The sequence below is a fragment of the Scatophagus argus genome, chromosome 9 (genome assembly GCF_020382885.2).
Source record: "Scatophagus argus isolate fScaArg1 chromosome 9, fScaArg1.pri, whole genome shotgun sequence".
NCBI classification, from domain to species: domain Eukaryota; kingdom Metazoa; phylum Chordata; class Actinopteri; family Scatophagidae; genus Scatophagus; species Scatophagus argus.
In genome coordinates this window covers 5,581,580-5,600,188 of record NC_058501.1, presented here as the reverse complement: position 1 = coordinate 5,600,188, position 18,609 = coordinate 5,581,580, and the positions used below count along the sequence as shown (strand labels likewise).

At 41.4% G+C, this 18,609-nt stretch overlaps 1 protein-coding gene across 13 annotated transcripts in view; it reads left to right on the top strand.

The window, feature by feature from the left end:
* rims2a (regulating synaptic membrane exocytosis 2a) overlaps positions 1 to 18,609 on the top strand; it is a 133,290-nt gene that overhangs the window by 15,015 nt on the left and 99,666 nt on the right. For 7 of the 13 annotated variants that reach the window (XM_046399800.1, XM_046399804.1, XM_046399802.1 and 4 more), the window contains exons 3-5: positions 6,184 to 6,216; positions 7,066 to 7,152; positions 10,835 to 11,045. In XM_046399800.1, the coding sequence (XP_046255756.1) occupies positions 6,184 to 6,216; positions 7,066 to 7,152; positions 10,835 to 11,045 (331 nt within the window). Of the gene's footprint in view, positions 1 to 6,183; positions 6,217 to 7,065; positions 7,153 to 7,846; positions 8,058 to 10,834; positions 11,046 to 18,609 lie in introns of those variants that run through there. The other 6 variants (XM_046399811.1, XM_046399808.1, XM_046399797.1 and 3 more) reach the window with 2 other exon arrangements.

Genomic DNA, 18,609 nt, shown 5'->3' with positions numbered 1-18,609 from the left:
TGTGTCTTAAGGCATGTATTAGTTTCTGACTGTGTAAAAGTGGGAAATCAGTAAAGTTTTCCAAAACTACCGGATCTCTGAACTATCTCTGTAACGAAATTACACACATTATCAGAATCAGAATTCCTTTATTTATCCCAGAGGGGAAATTCTTCAAAGTAGTGTGAAATAATAAAAGCAGCAGAAAACGGTAAAGAAAGTCAGGAGCGTCTGTAACAGTCAACAGAGCTTATAGGTGGTATTTTCAAATCATATCACTTCTTAAACCTGCATAGAGTGAACAGTTGTCCGTTTATACCAGTGTCCAGCACATGCAGAGCAGCATTAGCACTGATTTTAGTTGTGTTTGTGTTTGCCTGAAGGATTTAAGTCCCATATTCAGCTCTGGTTCGCTCTTTGTTTCCACCGTCCCCTAAGAGAAATATCTGTGTCTTTAGCTGCTAAACTCTCCTCTATGTTCACTAATGAGTCTCTAACTTTGTCTTTCTGTCTGTTTGGTGCTGCGTAGTTAGTGTACAGTGGGTTTATCAGAAAACAGCCATCTAATTGCTGCTGGAGGAACACTGATGAGAACCCAGAGACTCCATCAAAACAGTCAAATTGCCAGCTGTAAAAGCAAAACAACGACCTGAAAGATGCTGAAACGCACTGCAGAGCTGAGGGGAACCATTGGGTGATAAAATGTTTCTGTTTCAGAAAATCTTTCTTAAGATGCACAGTGACATTCATTTTCACTAAAGCTTCTGTTACTCATCAGTTCATTTCATGTTGTCTTGATCTATGAATGATTGCATCCTCTGTACCAGGCCGTCATGACTCTAAGTGGGCGGGCTTCTGTTTCTGCTGCCCATCAGAAGTTGTTAGATGCACATAAGCTGTTGCTGGACCTGCTGTGGTACATGTGACATACTGCCAACCTTGTTCTGGGTGTTGGGGATTGTGATGATTCAGGGATCGTTGTACAGCTGTCACATCAGTGCATTTGCCCTAACACAACGGCGGCAAAAGAGGCAAAGGAGCAGCACTTTACGGGTGAAAGAGAGATGGAAAGACAGCTTAGTTTCGAAGGAGGTATCTTTTAAGCTTCCTCCTCTCCTCTGCTTATTAGCAGAGATATCTTCAGAGGGCTCAGATTAATTAAATCTCTGGGATCTCAGTAAAATGTTCAGGTCCTTGTGACAGCCCACTGTGTAATTGTCCTGCTGTCTGTACAGAAGGAGCTGCAACAGCCCAGCTCTCCTCAGGATCTCACTCCCATCCGAGCTGAATGAAATCCACGTATTTTGGGATCACAGCATGTAAATTTTGCTTTCTCTTTCCTGTGGGCACAGAATCAACACTACATTCCAAATGATTTCTTAAAGGGGTAATGCACACATTTCAAGTATATTTTTGATTTTGCTGACATCTTTTACGTTAAGTAATATAACTGATTAGCAACTACAGAACATGGAGAGCAATAATATCCTTTTGCTCTCATTTCCCATTGATTTGTTTTGTATTTATATACAGTGTCGCTTTTTCACCTTAGTGACTATTGCCTCTCATACTCACCCATTCTGGATTTACTAGTTTGTGCATCAACTCCTGTGGAAATTTGGCTTTCTACTAAGATGGATCTATGTGGTGGCAGGCAGCTATTATGAGCTTTCATGAGCAGCTTATTGTTACTTACTTACTTCGGACAGGCGAAGAGGAACTCATTTGCAGACTGAAGTGTTCTGCTGAGTAGCCTAATCTAGAATAATACATCATATTTGTTCATAATAGCTGATTTGTGTTTTTTAAAGTAACTAGTAATCAAATGTGGTTATCAAATAGAGTGGATTAAAAAGTTAAATATTTTCTCCTCAAGTACCTCAAAACTGTACTTAAGTTGGACTTCTTAGTGTACTTTGTTACATTACATAATGGAATATTTTACATTTTAACACTAAGCTCTGCAAATGTATCTTTTCCAAATATTGGATATTGGTTATTGGTCACCTTGATTACTAATACTCAGTATCAGTACCGGCCCTCAGAAAATTATATATGTTGACCCCTACTTCAACATTTCCCTTCCTATATTAGCAACTTTTGTCCTCATAAAATATTTTGCTCTTGAAAGATTTATAAGTCACTTTACACAGATTGTAAAAAAATTACAATCTCAAGAACCCAAAGTGAAAAATTACCCATTTTATCTGATCAAAAGCCCAAAATTCATTGATATTCAGTTCGCAAACAAACAGAAAAACAGCAGAAAGTGATCACATTTAACAAGCTTGTATCAGATGCTGGTGTAAGACTCAAACAATTAATTAATAACCCATAGTTGCTGATTAATTCTCTGTCAGTTGACTCATTGATGCACTGACAAATACACTATGTAGACAAAGTATTGGGGCACAAGGATTTTAATGACATTGCATTCTAAATACACAGACATTAATATGGAGTTGATCCCCGCTTTCCACAAGGTTTTGGAGTGTTTCTGTGAGAATTTTTGCTCATTCATGCAGGTCAGGCACTGATGTTGGACCAAAAGGCCTGGCTCACAATCTCTGTTCCAGTTCATCCCAAAAGTGTTGAATGCGGTTGAGCTCAGGGTTCTGTGCGGGCCAGTCAAGTTCTTCCACACCAAACTCATCCAACCACGTCTGCTTTGTGCACTGCGGCACAGTCATGCTGGAATAGAAAAGGGCCTTCCTCAAACTGTCACCACAAAGTTGGAAGCATAGCATTGTCCAGAATGTCTTGGTATGCTGAAGCATTAAGATTTCTCTTCAGTGAAGTAAGGGACTCAGCCCAACCCCTGGAAAACAGCCCCATAAAGAGGTGTGTTGGGATACTTTTGTCTATATGGTATAAACATTTCCCCTTGCTATGTCTTCCCACGGTATATCTTGGACTTTTTGGACAGACAGTACTGCTGAGCATTCTGCCAGCAATTTGCGTGAATTTGTGAACAACCAGAAAGAGATCCAGCAGCATGTTGAATGACTAAAATAACTAAAGGCCACTAAAGCCTTTTAGATCTAAGAGTTCAGGTTCACTCATTTTATTGTCCCTGTCCCCCTTCTTCTACCTGTTGCTATTTTTAGTAGCATCATTTTCAAAAGCAGCAGCAGCAGCACAGAAACTGAATCAACATGGCTTAAAATCTATTTGTTTCACATTCCCTCACAGAACTCATCTTATGCAGCACATCTGTCCACTAGAGAGCAGTGCAGCATCAGTCACTGTCAAGCCTGGCTGCTTCCCTATTCAAAGCCAGTGAAGCAGAGAGGGTTGAAACCCAAATACATAACAAAATAACAACAGAGACTAAAAATAACAGCAGCATGTGGCTGATTAAAACTGCCACGCTGATTCAAAAAAAGAAAGAATCATACATTGAGACACGTGAATGCTCAACACAGACCTTTCTCTAACTTTACCAGCATGTGTTTCTTATTTTGTGTGTGTGTTAGAGGGCTGCTCATGAGAAGCTGAGCGCAGGTTAAAGAGATGGAAAGCAGAGACTGTACCTGCCCCGCAGGCCTCCTCAGCAGCCAGGATACTGAGTACGTCACTTGTGACATTTTACACTCACTCATTTTACTGCTCCATGTCAAATAATACGCTCACACTCACCAATGCACACACATGAGTACAGTACTCACATGGATATGGGTACACGGACGCTGGATGCATAGAAGGACATTCACATACACGCGCTCACACACACACACACATACATACACTCTCTCTCTCTCTCTCTCTCTCTGTCCGGCAGCTGTCCAGGCAGGCAGGATGGCAGCAGCCTCTATCAGATAAATATGAGGCTTGTAATGCGACCACAGAGACGAGGGTGATGGGATCAATAAAGAACGGCGCTGCAGGTCATCGGGAGAACACAGCGAGAGGATAAATATGGACTGGCTCATCGGAAAACAGAGCAGCGAGACTGATGGGTACACAGGACTATATCTTCTCTCGTGTGTTCTCTCTCCTATCTGACACAGATCAGGCAGACTTCTCACTCTGGCGCTCTCTACTTCTAGCTAAAGTTGACTGTTGGGAGGCTGCAGTGATGTGTTCTGAGGATCTGCACGAGAATCGAGAATTGTTTTACTATCAGTATTTGTTGGGAGGTGAATGGCATCCACTTAGTGTACACAGTGGGATTAATCTGTAGTATTGGATCTTTATTTGATATAATATAGCTTTCATTTGGACATTTTGTTCATTTTCCAGTCGGTTTTGTAAACCAATTCTTCACTATGAGACACCTAGTAGCTGTATACGGTCACTTCATGAGGAGCTACTAACTTTTTTTAGTGGAGAGTTTTAGTATCACAGGGTATGAAAACTGTTTCAGAGGCTTTTCAGTTCCAGCAACAACAAAGTTCTGGCAGTAAAATCTAATAATTTGGGATTAATGTGCTGCTAATGTGAAATTTTGTTGCTTCTCTGTGTTTTCTTATCATTGTAATTTGAATATCTTTGGCTTTTGGACTGTTAACTGGACATCTTGATGTGCATTTTTCACTGCTTTATAAAAATTAATTGATTAATTAAAAGAAACAAAAAGATGTATCAGTAACAAAACTAATCATTAGCTACAGCCCTGATACAAAGCCTGAATACTGATGTGAATATGAGTTGACAAATGTAAAACTCTGCAATATCACATCACTCAGTGAGATTAGGAAATGTTGCTGTATCTCAGTTACAAGCGGATAAAATCCAATTAACACATTCCATTTCACACTGCTATATAAAGCTGACTATGTACTTTACATAAGTGGTGATGAGGTGTGTGCTGACGTGTGATTCTCGGCTGCAACTGGTCTCCGTTCTGCTCATGGTGACATTAGTTTCTTAACTGGAAGCGAGCAGCTGAACTGGCAGCTTCAGTTTATGATACCCAGAAGCTGGACGGTGGTGGTGTTTACTGTTTGTGTATGTAGGTGTATGCGTGCTAGTTGTGCTGTATAGTTGTGACACTGTGTATGAAAGCTAGAAAGTGTACGTATTAGTTGTTTTGAGTAGTCAAAGCAATTGGTCTTTTCCTGGTACATACAAACTATTCAGTTTATACATATATTGTTATTGTACACAGTGGTGGATAAAATATGATTTGTAGATTTATACATTTTATAGATTTATTTCCATTTCCAGTCCTCCTTTTCGAAAACTTCATTTTAAAGAGTCACTCAGATCATACTATGCTATGCTAATACAAAAGAGGTTAATTTAATTTTGCTTGTGGTTCTCACGGGATTTAATATTTACATTGTCCAACAGCAACATAACTAGTTTCCAGTTGCAATTTGTGGTGCAATTTGTTTTGTAAATTGTCTGAAAATTGTCTACACTGAGAAGCTAGGCCAAAGCAACCCGGACATTGTTTGTGAAGAGAACATGTTTTTCAGAAAGACAGTTTTTTTTTGTTTGTTTTTTTTCAGTGCTTAGAGCTCCACAATTTCAGAAAGTGAGAATTTATTTATGTAATTCAGGTGAACTGAGTCCTTAACCCTAATTTAAAAGAAAAAGTTAAGTGCTGTTTACATGGGCTTTACTGCTGCTGGCATTAGCTGATGCGTTAATGGCTATGCTATCGGTCGTAATGGAATCTAATCAAGCATGTTGATGCTTGGCATAGATGAACTTTACACAGAGTGAGCTTCTGCTTCTATCCCCACCTGCTGATGCAGCTCAGTGTGCAGTTCAAAGGAGTGCTCACATGTCACTCTAATGGACTATAGTGTATCTGGGAACCAGTGGGCTCGTGGTAATGGAGGCCCCTATTAATTAATATTTATTGTGAATTTCTCTTAGAAAGAACTTGCAGTAGGGAGGTGGACTGGCACTTTGATCCACCCTCTTGTTGTCCATAGAGGGTGTTATTCACATGAAGCAGTTGTTTTTATGTTTAAGTTGATCAAAATCAATTACTTTACACCATCTCAAGTCATTCTAAATTTTTTTCATGTTGTTTACCTCATTATCATTGTCATGATCATTAATACATCATATAATATCATCATCTTTAATATCCTGAATGTTATTCATATGGTTGAAGTATTATTTATGTCATATACATCCTTACTGATCAGTTTTGTCAATATTTTGTGTCTTTTAAATTGTTTTCCTCATCTGTTTGTGTTCTGTATGCACTGAGATGTGCACACCTTTTATTTTTTTATGTTTTAGGATCAAAGAAGAACCAAAGCCTCAGCCGGCACAGTAAGTAAACTGCATTACCCAGGGTGCTCTAGGCTTTGACACTTCTTCCTGTCAGTTGGTGCTTTGTGCTTCATGTGGCTTTCTCCTCATTGTCTGGGAGGAAAATAAAAGAAATGTCACTAATGTCATGGAAAGCTGCTGCAAATGCACGGTGGTGTTTTATTTTTTAGAAGCTCTGAATGAGTTGCATTGACCAGATTACTGAATTCTGTGCCAGACACTTAACAGCCGACTTTCATGACATCAGTGACAATGAGCTTTTCCTTTTGACCAGCTTTTGTTATAGCCAGGCACCCAAACCCTTTCCCTTTGTCCCTGGTCTCTAACTGGCTGCCCATTCTCATCCAGTGTGTCATCAGCACTCTGACTGGCTTGTGCAGCCTCGTAATTCAAACACGTATGTGGACAAGGTACACCTGCCCCGCTCTTACTGTACCGTAGCAACATTTTGACTAGATCCACTTATAGGTCTAACCGATAACCTGACCCCGACTGCACCACCAGGCTGGAATACCCTCAGCTGGGCGTTTAATGCAGCTCTCATTTTCATTGGCTGTAGAGCTTTCCTGCTTCTTCTCTCCTTCCCTTGACTGTACGCCTGTCCGTATCATTTTTCTTTCTTCTTCTATCTCCTACTCTGTATTTCTGATACTGTGTCTTGCCAGTGTTCCACTAATCACTGCTTTGCCGTGTCCCGGCCTTCTCCTCTCTCTCTGCTCTGGTTCTAGTGAATGTCCCTGCTATTGTTCACTTCTTAGAATCTGACCTGCCTCCTAAAACCTCCTCAGATTGTTTTCTCCCATGATGACTCACTGCGATGTTCCAGTCACACTTTGCTTATTTGAACAGGTGGTTTAGTGGGATCACTGAGCTGGTAAATAACGTCCTTCAGCCTCAGCAAAAGTCCCAAAATGAAAAGGAGCCAGAGCCAGACGCGTAAGTAATAGTGCAGATCCCTTTTGATCTCCTGCAGGCAGCAGGCACAAACATACAGTGCTGATCCCAACAGCTGGATGCACAGTATGTTTGACCCTAGTGGATAGTAGACGATGTTGCACAACCTCTCAATGTGTTTGCTGAAGCATACGAGGACAAGAGAAGTGTTGTGGGAGTAGTGTCCCGCAATGGATTTTCTAAATGACATAATGGTAATGCTTCATGAGGTGCTGCCTAACCATTATGCTATAATCAAAGGAAAACTCAGCCAAAATGATCAGATATGTTTATGTATTCCTTGGCCTTGATCAGGTCCATCACTCTAATGTTCCAAATTTGTGATCAGGGCTATTCACTTTATGCAGTTTTAATACGGAGTTCAGAGTAACTAAAACATGCACATGTTTAGCATTCTATAATTTCAAGTCAATATACTTGAATGGGGGCAACAAGTAAGGAGTTGTTGTAGTAAGGAGCTACAACATCCTGTCTCTGCCATCAGACTTGTGAGAGCATTAAGAATACAGGTGTAACTGATTACACTGATTGTGGTTCTGTTCCATCATGTGTCCCAGTATACCATACATGATCATGCATGGCCAATATCAGGGCCTTACAACAGTGAACTTACACCAGTGAAATTTAATCATTATTAGTTGCACCTGACTTTTCTGGCTTTTACATATCTGTTGTGAATAAATGGCTGATTCCCATTTGCTTTAACTAGTTTACGGGCCCTAATACTTAAGTGCAACTGAGCTGTTGCTAATGGTATTAGCCACACTTGTGTTTCTACTTCCTTTAACAAGTCACACTATGTGCTGCATTAAAAGGATTTCCATGGACAGCCATGCAGTAACCCTTAGAAGAAACATGCAGGTGCAAACCAAATTTAGCAACTCAAAGTAAGTTTCAATTTATGCATGTGGGTGAACAAATTTGTCACATGTTTTTATAGGGCTATGTAGTTTTAAAACATTTTCTCCCATCTACAAACCCACAGAAAATTAGAAATCAGTTCTGCTTTAACATGGAGAATGTAACCTTTTATAGCTTCATTTTGCTGGTTTGATAGAGTTAGACTACTATTTACAAACTTCATTTGTAACCACAGCTATTTTCAGTAAATAAAAAAAACAACGAAACAAAACACAACAAAAAAACTACTGCCACTGCTATGTAATTGAGAGACAAAGCTAGAAACTAACTTGAGCAAATAAAAAAATAGCTAGCAAGCTAAAGTCAGACACTTTGTCTCAAAGGTTTGTTGGAGACAACCAGAGCTGGAAAGTTAACTATTGAAATTAGAATTTGTTAGATGGCCAGAAAAACAACTACTTGAAAATGATAATGTTGTTGAGCCAGCCATTTTAATTTGTCACAGCTGTAGATTTAGAGAACTAATGCAGTGTTAGCTTTAAACATGCTAATGTCCGTTTTTATATTTTATGTCTCTGCCTTCAGTGCAAACATTATATGTTGAGGGTGATAAACTGGAGTTAAACTGTGGCCCAGACAGAATCCAAAAGCTTGTAGAGAGCTTGTAGTTCACCCATGCTGTTGATATGTTGTCTGTCATATGTTCAAGAGAGAAGCTCAGGTTACTGGCTGTGCGTAACTGCTCTGGTGTGGCCCAGAGGTAAGAGAGCTCCGATACGCTAGCATGAGATCGGACAATGAGCAGCGTATGATTACTTGTCAGCAGTGTCACCTACATTTGACCGTGTTTGACCAAATAAGTAATCCCTCTGGAATGGGCACTGTGTACCAGCTGCCTGCTGCTGCTTTGATCTATTCTTACTCCATGTTTATTCTTTGTTTTCTTCTTCGTGCCTTATCTGGTAGCTCATTTGTTGTAATTAAATCCTCTATATAACTGACTCTTTACTCTATTTATTCATTTGTGTTCCTTGATAGCTGTCTCAGTGTGGAGCTTAGAATTAGCGTGCAGTGCAGCGAACAAACATTTAAAACTTTCAGATGTGAAAAAGGCTAACCTTTACATAGTCCCCAAGAGGTGAGTGACTTGATACAGAGGAGAGGATAGGGGTGATCACTGCTTATCTTTAACACATCTTCTCAGTGACCTTGTCTGTCAATAGATCAGTGGCCCTTACTTCATGCAGTAGCCCGGGTCTCTATGTCTGTAAACATTTGAGTGTAAGGGAAGATTAAGTGAGAATAAAACATGATTGTTTGTAGTCCTATTTCCTTGATCCTCTGAGACAGTGGCTTTACCTCTTGTATCACAGTCTTCATCACTGTGTTATCAGGTCCGCTGTCAGTAAATGAGATTTGGTGGGATCTGTTAAACAAGGCTACATACTAATCTCTGCTTGGTAAACACACAAAGGCTGTGACACAATTAGCCCTTTAATCCCTTAGTGGGTACAATGAGGGGCATGCCAATGGTACTTTGTCTAATGTTTAGATGGCACAGAGACTCCCTCACACAACCACATGCACAGATAGTCTTTAGGAGGTGTGTAGCTATTACATTTGGGCTCTAAAGGTCTGGCTGTTGGTAAAGGAAGCACGTTTATCTCAAATGCAGAGCTGTATGTGGTAAAAGGATAGCGCTGCTCAATAATTCACAAGTGCTAATGAATGTTGCAGGGGATATGTGGGGCGAAACCAATTCTAATCGCCATATTATGAAGTCAGCCCAGTGTTTAGTTTCCAAGGAGACGCTCAATTGGCATGTGTCATACAAAATGCATGTGAAGAGTCCGTGCAGGTTTTTTCACTGGCCTCTCAGGACTTGTTAGGAGTTAAGGATCTACTACATAAGATCAGGTGCCATCTATAGGACACAAACAGTAACACAGTAGATCCTCCACTGACAGATGCTTGATGGGTGGTGGGCTCTAGTGTGTCTGACCACCATCGCTATTTTACAGTGATGCAACAGAGAAATAATAAGTGCACTGGCCATATCATCATCTAACTGTATGACTCTTGGGTATCTCACCTTACGACTGTCCTGATACAGAAACACAGGTGCAAATGATTCATTAAATGCAGGGAAACCTGAGAAAGTGGAATTAAGTGATGTTCTTAAACTTGCAAAGCAAATTTGATACCCTCACTCCCTTTTTTGGGAGAGGTATCAAAGGAGCATCACAGCTTTGAAGCTTCTGAGGTCATGGTGTCTGCTTTTCTTTTCAAAACCTCACACGCTGCCCACAGCTCAGTTAGTCAGTCAATAGGTGGAGCATATTGTGCAAGTGTGATTTTGAGACCAGAACTGAACACGTGTCAGGCTGGTGGCACTTAGAAGGACAATTGTAATGCACAAAGATTTTTCTCTAACAAAAGATTAAATGTTCACTTATCCTCTATGCCCAGACTAATACACAAATTTACATGTATGAGTTTGTGTGTTGTTGTTTCACCAGGATATTTAAAGTAAAACACAGCACTTTTTGAATAACATAAGGTTCTGTTCTGTACGTAAGGTTTGGTCCAAGTTACTCTGGTAAATGGATATTTTAAAGGTCCCTCTAGGGACAGACATTACATATTAGCTTGGGGTTTAAATGCTGTTGTATATGGTTTTGGTTCATGCTATATACTTTCCCTATTCAGATAAACATGACATGAATCAATAAATCAAACAACAAGCTTCTTTTGAATTGGTCATCAAACTTTATCTCTTTTTTTCCTTCCCATTTGCTTGCAGGAAGTTGCACCAGCAGTTTGAGTCGTATAAGGACCAGGTTAAGAAGATGGGGGAGGAGACCAAGCAGGCTCAGGACCAAAAGAGTGAAGCCCCCACATGCGGAATATGCCACAAAACCAAGTTTGCCGATGGCTGTGGCCACCTCTGTTCATATTGCCAAACGAAATTCTGTGCTCGGTGCGGAGGACGAGTGTCTCTGCGGTCAAATAAGGTAACACTAGCTTGCATGCTCGGTACTCTCCATTTATGAGGATACACGCACACACATACATACATACCCATGTAGATGTCCCACCCTCAGGCAAATTTCTCTCTGTGATACTATTTGAAATCCAAGGTTATGAAACATTGCAGTAAAATCATAATCTGGGAATTGAGCCAACAGTGTCTCTAATGGCAATTGATGTTTTTCAGACTATCAACACCTACTCCAGTCTGACACACTCTCCATATCTGTATTCAAATTCTGTCCATTCAGATGTGTCTCACACATGGGGTTCATGTTTACTGTATCTTACAGTTGTTCTGTATCACCACTGGAGGGAACTGTTCCTCCTTTTCTTGTCACATGAGGAACCTGGTTGCTGCTTTTGAATAATGTGGCACTCCGGTGCCTAACTAACCTCTGTAAAATCCTCCCCCAGACTAAGCCAAAGCTTTTAGTATTAGACTGCTTAAATTTGAGTCATGAGCTGTTGCTGAGTGTTTTTATGCAATGCCATCCAATCCTTTGGAGTATGTGACAGTATTACCAGGACCTACTAATGCCACTCACAATCTCTCTCTCTCCCTATCTTTCCTGTTCTCTCCCCTCCCCCCTCTGACTCCCTCTTTCTTTCTTTCTGCTGCATTCCTGCTCTCATGGAATTGCAACAGGAGGACAAAGTGGTTAGCAAATCCTTTTCTGCATTTCTTGGAACTGTGTCTGAATACAAGCATTGTTCATGAAATGCTGTGATATGTTTGCACATACAGCAGCCAACAATGACACGTAACAAATAAAGAAAAGTGTCTGTGAGTCTACTGTGAGTGCTGAAATAAACAGTGAATATACAAAACAAAACAAAAAAACTTTAAAAATGAGTTTTTTCCAACTGTAGGTAGGTGTAATACTAAGCTACTGGTCTACTACTGATATTGGAATTCAAGTTGGGCTTGCGTATACACATACACAGAGTTGGTCATTTTTAAAATAATACTCCAACAAGCATTCAGGAAAGTAGCTTTTTTCGACCAGATTATTGGTGGAAAGGATTTTGATCAATATGAAAGCCCACATCCAATCTGAACTATCCCAATTCAGTACTGACACGTGGTCCTACATGTAACATAGAGCAGAACAATATAGATCAAACCGGAAAAGCTATAATGACTGACTGTAATATTGAATACCCATGGGGATTATGTATTACATAGATTTCCCATTGCTGTCTCTAACCTGCCTGTGTTTAACTGGTGACTGCAAAAGAGTAACTATACATTTCATAGACCACACTGAAGAGAAGTTCAAACTAGGAGGTTTGAGCCAAATAAGGGAGCAGCAAACCACGAGGAGAGACCTCTGCCCTGCTGCTCCTTCCATTGCCAAGACCCCAGTTGTACAGACTGTCATTGTTCACTGGTAGATAATAGCTGGGAGATCGGTTACCTTGTTGTGCAGATGTCGTTGAATAATAACAGTAGCAGCAGGCTGGCGATGGACAATCAGGGCATTGGCAGGGAGACCTCAGGATGTGCCACGAGGCAATGGCCTCTGTTTACCTGGTAGTGCCCTGGCCTCAGAGCACTGAAGGTCAATTTTCCATGTAGACTGCGGACGCTGATGTTAGCATAGTGTTCAAAAATTAACTGAAAAATACCTTGTGAAGTAAATGCAGACTATATTTGTGTATACTGAGGTGCAGCCACTAACCTCACAGGATGATGCAGGAGGAGGATTTGATCCCAGTCCAGAGGTGTATGTGTGGCTCATTTGTCAGTCCTTAGTCACTCCACTATCTCTGTGCTTGACAACACTGCCAGAATGAGTTGAATATCCAAGAAATAGCTTATACATCGACTTGTCTTCAGCAGGGCAACACAGTAAGCATTTTATGGCAGTTCTGATGACAGCATCAGTCAGAGAAACAGAGAGACAGCATGGAAGTGAACAGAAGAGATGAGGAGCACATTAGGGTGTAAAAAGAGATGGGTTGGTTCACTCATCATACTGTCATGTACACAGTCTGTTCTCTGTTCTCTCTGGTGATAGAGTCCATTGTCTTCATCCTGACCAGGGCTACTAGGAGCCAAGAAGGTCAACAGGGGCCAGTGAAGGCAAGGTTTGGCCTTTAGTTGAGACCAGATGAAAAGATTCTCTTTCATTTCTGTGAGGGGTAGACTTCATTGAGCTGAAGTGCAAGTTAATCACACAGGCATCCGCAAGTATCTCACAATTGACCCAGCAAAAGATGACGTGTGTGTTAATACTTGTCGTAGTCATGACACAAGCTTTGATTGCTGCTCCATAAACAATGTGCCATGTTTTGGGATAGCCAACCAGCTTGTCTGTAAGCTTGTGTGTCAGTGAAAGAGGTGGTGCCATCTGCCCTTTTTCCATCCGTCTACTCTTTCCCTCTCTCACAGATGGTGACAGCAGTGGCGAAAGAGATCTTGTTCTGTGAAACGGCATGGAATATTTAAAAGTCTCTGTGTCTGAGATAGCTAGCAGAGCTATGGTATGCTGAAATATGAGATATAGGAGCTGGGAGTTATATGGATGGTAAAGGAATGTAAGCTGGGCAAGATGGACCAGACTGACAGCTCTACTCAATAATCATGCTGAGATGCATGTATGACTCATTTGATATATATAGACTCACAATTAATCACTAGCTATGCCTATCACAACAAGGTAGATTGAATATCTGTGTTGATAATAATCACTGTTGCTTGATTATGCCAGGTGTATAAGTGTCTACAATAGATACATGCAGAACAAAGTGCTGAGTGACATTTTGAGGGTAAAAATATGAAATTTCTTTGATATAGACAAATACTGTGTCGTGTTGTGAAGTCTTCTGAAACCCTGCCTACAGCAGTGGAGCTCCCCACCATTTCCTCTGATGTGGCTTCAAAAGGGCCTGAGGAATCAACAGTCTCCAGGGAGGAAGTAATTTGTGATTAAAGCGATTCTCGATGAGGTTACGTGTGCTTCTTGACCCCCCTCAGCATTTCTGATCTGAATGTGAAGGGGAAGTACCACAATAAATTAAAGAATCTATTTTCAATCTTAAAACAGCACTTTGGTGAAGAGAATGCTGTTTTAAATAAGATTTGTGAGTCTCTAAACAGCAGCACAGAAATCATTATCATCATTAGAAGACGCCATGAGGACTAGTAACTATTAAAATGTGTCAAACATGTCTCAGTCTGAACTAACTAGTGTACTAACGGGAATAATGTAAGAGTTTTGAAGTGTCTGTGATGTTACAACATCTTTGTAGCCACAATGATGATGTTAACAGCAGGTTAGCAAACACTCTGACTCTGCCCAGACTGGGACGTTCTGAGGAACACTCCACTCCTGTAACAGTGAGTCTTTAATGAGTGGTTCACTTCACCCCAGTTAGGGAGAAGCCATAGGACAACAGGGACATTTGTTGTGTTCTGCTCTCCTCTCATTTTCTCCTCTGCCCCATGTTCTCCTCAATCTTGTGGCAATCATGTGGGTGCTCTTTGACACACACCACCCACCTGACAATTGCAGACCAAATACATATCCCCCATGACAACGGCTCTTTCCCTTTAGCATCAGCCACCCCTCAGCAGGACAGTAATCATATCCGTCACATTTCGAAAACTGCTCAGAAATGTCTCAAGGACCACAACAACTGCCTGCAGGATCCCCAGATCCCAACCCGATGGAGAATCTATGGGATACACCTTAAATAACAGAATTCACCTTCCCACCTGAAGGTCTCACCCTCAATGCAGAAGACCCAAACGATCCAACATTCTGATGCCACTGACCAAAACACTAAATATCCCGCAGAGAGCCTTTGTCGGCCCCCCTGACAGGTCAGAGCTGTTTTGACAGCACAAGGGGGACCTACAAAATATATACGGCAGGTGGTTTTAATGTCGCGACTGATCGGTGTATATCGTAATTATTACCTTGCCCGAAGCCCAACAAATGCTCACAGCACAGACTGAGTCGGAAATGACAGAACGTGCTTGTTAACGCTAACACAGGAAAAAGCAGCGGCGCGTTTCTCCGTCTATTGGACTGTGGACTGTGAGCTGGGACGCGCCGCATACGCAATGAGCTCTCATCAACTCCGGCAGAGCTCTGGCTCTCTATTACAGATGAACTGTTACAGCGGTGGTGGGAAACGTAACGTGATTTGACGCGCTCTTGCTCGGCTCACACGGTTGTTTTTTTTCCCCACTGTAGACCCACTGACATTGAGTCCGGGATGGTTTGCACGGTTTGGTGGATCCAGTGAGGCGATTCAACTGTTCTTTTAACTGAATTGGCGTCTTTTGCGTGCGTAATCTTTGCGTTGATAGAGAGAGAGAAAACTGCGTTGGTTTTGTTGGATCGGATGTGGTCAGTTGAATCCCGGGTGTAACCTTCACGGTGTTTCCAGCAGCCGCTGTCCGGCAGGCTGCTTGGTGTCTGGACTTGGAGCTGTCCGCGGTGCTGAAGGTCGGCAGTTTCTTCATTTTGAGGAGCAGGAGCTGCGGACAGTCGTCACCACAGTATCAGGACTTGAACGCGGCGATCCTTCTGCACAGACACAGTGTTTTCCCTCGGCGGCACCATGGGTAAGCTGAGCATGAGGCTGTGACCACATCGCGTTTGTCCCCCGGTCATTTTGTTCACCAGAAATGTGACCATGTCAGCTTTCTCAAAATATGAAGCTGCAATTCCTGATGTCCACAGGCGATTTCAGTCGTATTTTGAAGACAGGGGAAATATATCAATTTGATGTTTTTATTGTTATTGGTGCATTATTATTATACCGATATTTCATTTTGCTCCAACAAATTACCCAACTAGATGTTGTGTCAGCGACCGCGCGTCACGTCTGTTCCAAAAACATATTGTAAGACGTTTATTTCGGTCTGAGAGCGGCTGAAGGGGACGTGGGTCTGACAGATACTGGCTGTTTCTATGTTAAACTACATTTCGGATTTTTACCGTGTTTCCCTCCTCCTCCCCATGTCTCTGAACTTCAAACAAGGAACATAAATATTCATCAAGTCTATTATTATTACTGGCGCTCACACTAAAATTAGAAGCTCATTAAAATGTAATTTACCACGTGCAGCCAGTGTTAGAGCATGTGAATGTAGGCGCTCCCTTTTCGTTCTCATTGGCTGCCAAATGAATCACCAGAATGCCCTGTAAACTTTTTATTCTGGAAAACTGCTTTAAAAGCCCAACAGCTTCCACAGAATAAGAAACAAAATGTAAACATTGGTAGAGAAAGAATATATGTTGTTATCTTGCTCCTCAAAAGAGTAGTAAGAGATACATATGCACATTCATAGATAGTTTCACCCATCTTGGCATACATCACTCACTGGCCTACATATGTATTATAATGTCTGACATTGCAGCCCATCACGCCTCTGCAGCCCACAGCTGTGTCTCTCATTTGCTCTGAAGTGTATTAGATAGTATCCTTATTGATGCCTGTGTGCTTAAGCTGGACTCTGTCCAGACTGGGACGTTCTGAGGAACACTCCACTCCTGTAACAATGAGTCTTTAATGAGTGGTTCACTTCACTCCAGTTAGGGAGAAGCAAGGAAACACTGAAGCAATATGATACCTATGACAGGTCATTTGCCGCCACATTAATACTGCAGCATGTGCCATCTCTAGTCTTTAGTTCCTTTTGAAGATTATTTTGCTGGGATTATTTTTGTCTTTATTGTGGTTTCTTAATTGAATCAAATCAGGGTGGCAGAGTTACACTGCACACATCTTAGACTGCTGGCCCACCAGGATGCACAAATCATTTCTTTGAACTCTCAAATGAAATGATCGGTCTCTACAAAGGCCCTGTGAAATCAAGAGGACCGTTGTCACAATTATATGATATATACAGGAATGAATGAATGAATGAATGAATGAATGAATGTAAAATGAATGGATGTAAAAATAGTGCTGGCTCTCCATTTGAGGACACTGTGATATGCCTGCAAGGATAGTGCTGATTCACTCTGGATCCTCTGTTAAGTAATGTTGTAGTGCAGTTTAATGGCCACAAGAGAGAGCTCAGTGCCCTCTGTTACTGCAAATCTGGCTGGTCTCTCTCTCTCTCTCTCTCTCTCTCTCTCTCTCTCTCTCTCTCTCTCTCTCTCTCTCTCCACCCCCCCCCCCCCCCCCCCCCCCCCCCTTCTCTCTGTATGTGTGTGTGTGTGTGTGTGCCTCCCAAAGGGAAATTTTGAATGAGGCAGTGAGGCTGGCTAAAATGGAACATATGAAGTACATTGCTGAAGGGTACATGTTATTTTCTATGTACACATGTTTAGTACACACTGTATGGTATGTATATATGGGCTATTTACCACAGAAGAAGGTGTTCTTCAAAATCTTAATCACATTATTTTTACAAGACAGGCCATATAGCAGACATCTTTTTGGAATAACTGAATGTTCTCCGTCAAAGATAGTCTGTCCTTCAGCATTTTTGGCTGGTGTGTTTGTTTTTTCTTTTGTTTGTTTGTACTATCGTCCCTCTTCTAAGCAGACATGTTTTTGGAAGATTATTTTTGCTGGTATCGCACACCCTCTGTGTGAAGAGAAAGTATTAGAAAGGAAATTATTTATTGATCCCATGGTGCTGGGTGTTTGTTTCCCTTAATTCAGTGCCTCAGTAAACAGCCTATAGCACATTTAATAGAGTATATATCTTTCTGTGGTAGTGCTAGGTTTTTTAGCTTTCTATTTTTAGCTGCAGGTTCAATGACTATGAAATGTGCAAACACAGGAAGAAATGGCCCTGCCCAAGGGCCACAGCCCCCAACCCCCTACCTGCGCTCAGCCATGAAGAGTTAAGCCGTAGGGAAGTGCATTGAGTGTGTGCATTTGAGAGTGCAGGGTAGAATGGCTGCCATGAAAGTGAACATACCTCTGGCTTTTACAACTGCTTGAACTATGTGTGTATTATTTTGCATACATGCATCTGCTGTGTAGTCTTTGTGTCTGTGTGGTCTGTTGGGGAATGAGGAGTATCACAGTTTCCCATCAGTGTGTGCTGAGCGCACACTGTCTTTGGGCTGCGTCCCTAGATGGACCGTTAGCAGCCTCATGCTGCGTGATGTCGCTGCCAGTGTGATGTAAGATGAAAAAAGTGTAATGAATGAGAGAACATGCTTCTGTTACTGTCACATATCTGGTACAGGGAGACAACATGATTAGATTTCCCCTTGAATGTTGGTTGTTTTGCAGATCTGAGAGACTGAAGAATTTGTACAGTCATTTAGAATAGCTTCACACGATGCTAAATCCTGTTTCAGCCTGTTTCAGATGTTTCTAGCTTAGGCTTCTCTTTCCTGCTATGAAAAACCTATAGCTCACATCCCACCTATTTCTCAGTTGGTAAAACTCTTTAACCTCTTGGGCCCATGTAACCTTTTTTAAATCCCTTTGGATAATCTCAAAATGCACTATCATCAAGCTCAAAACAAGGCTGTTTTGATTTTACAGTTCATGTAATGTTTTGGGCATATGAGGGTTCAGCCCAGCAGTGACATATTTCTTACTTTTGTTCTTCCTGCC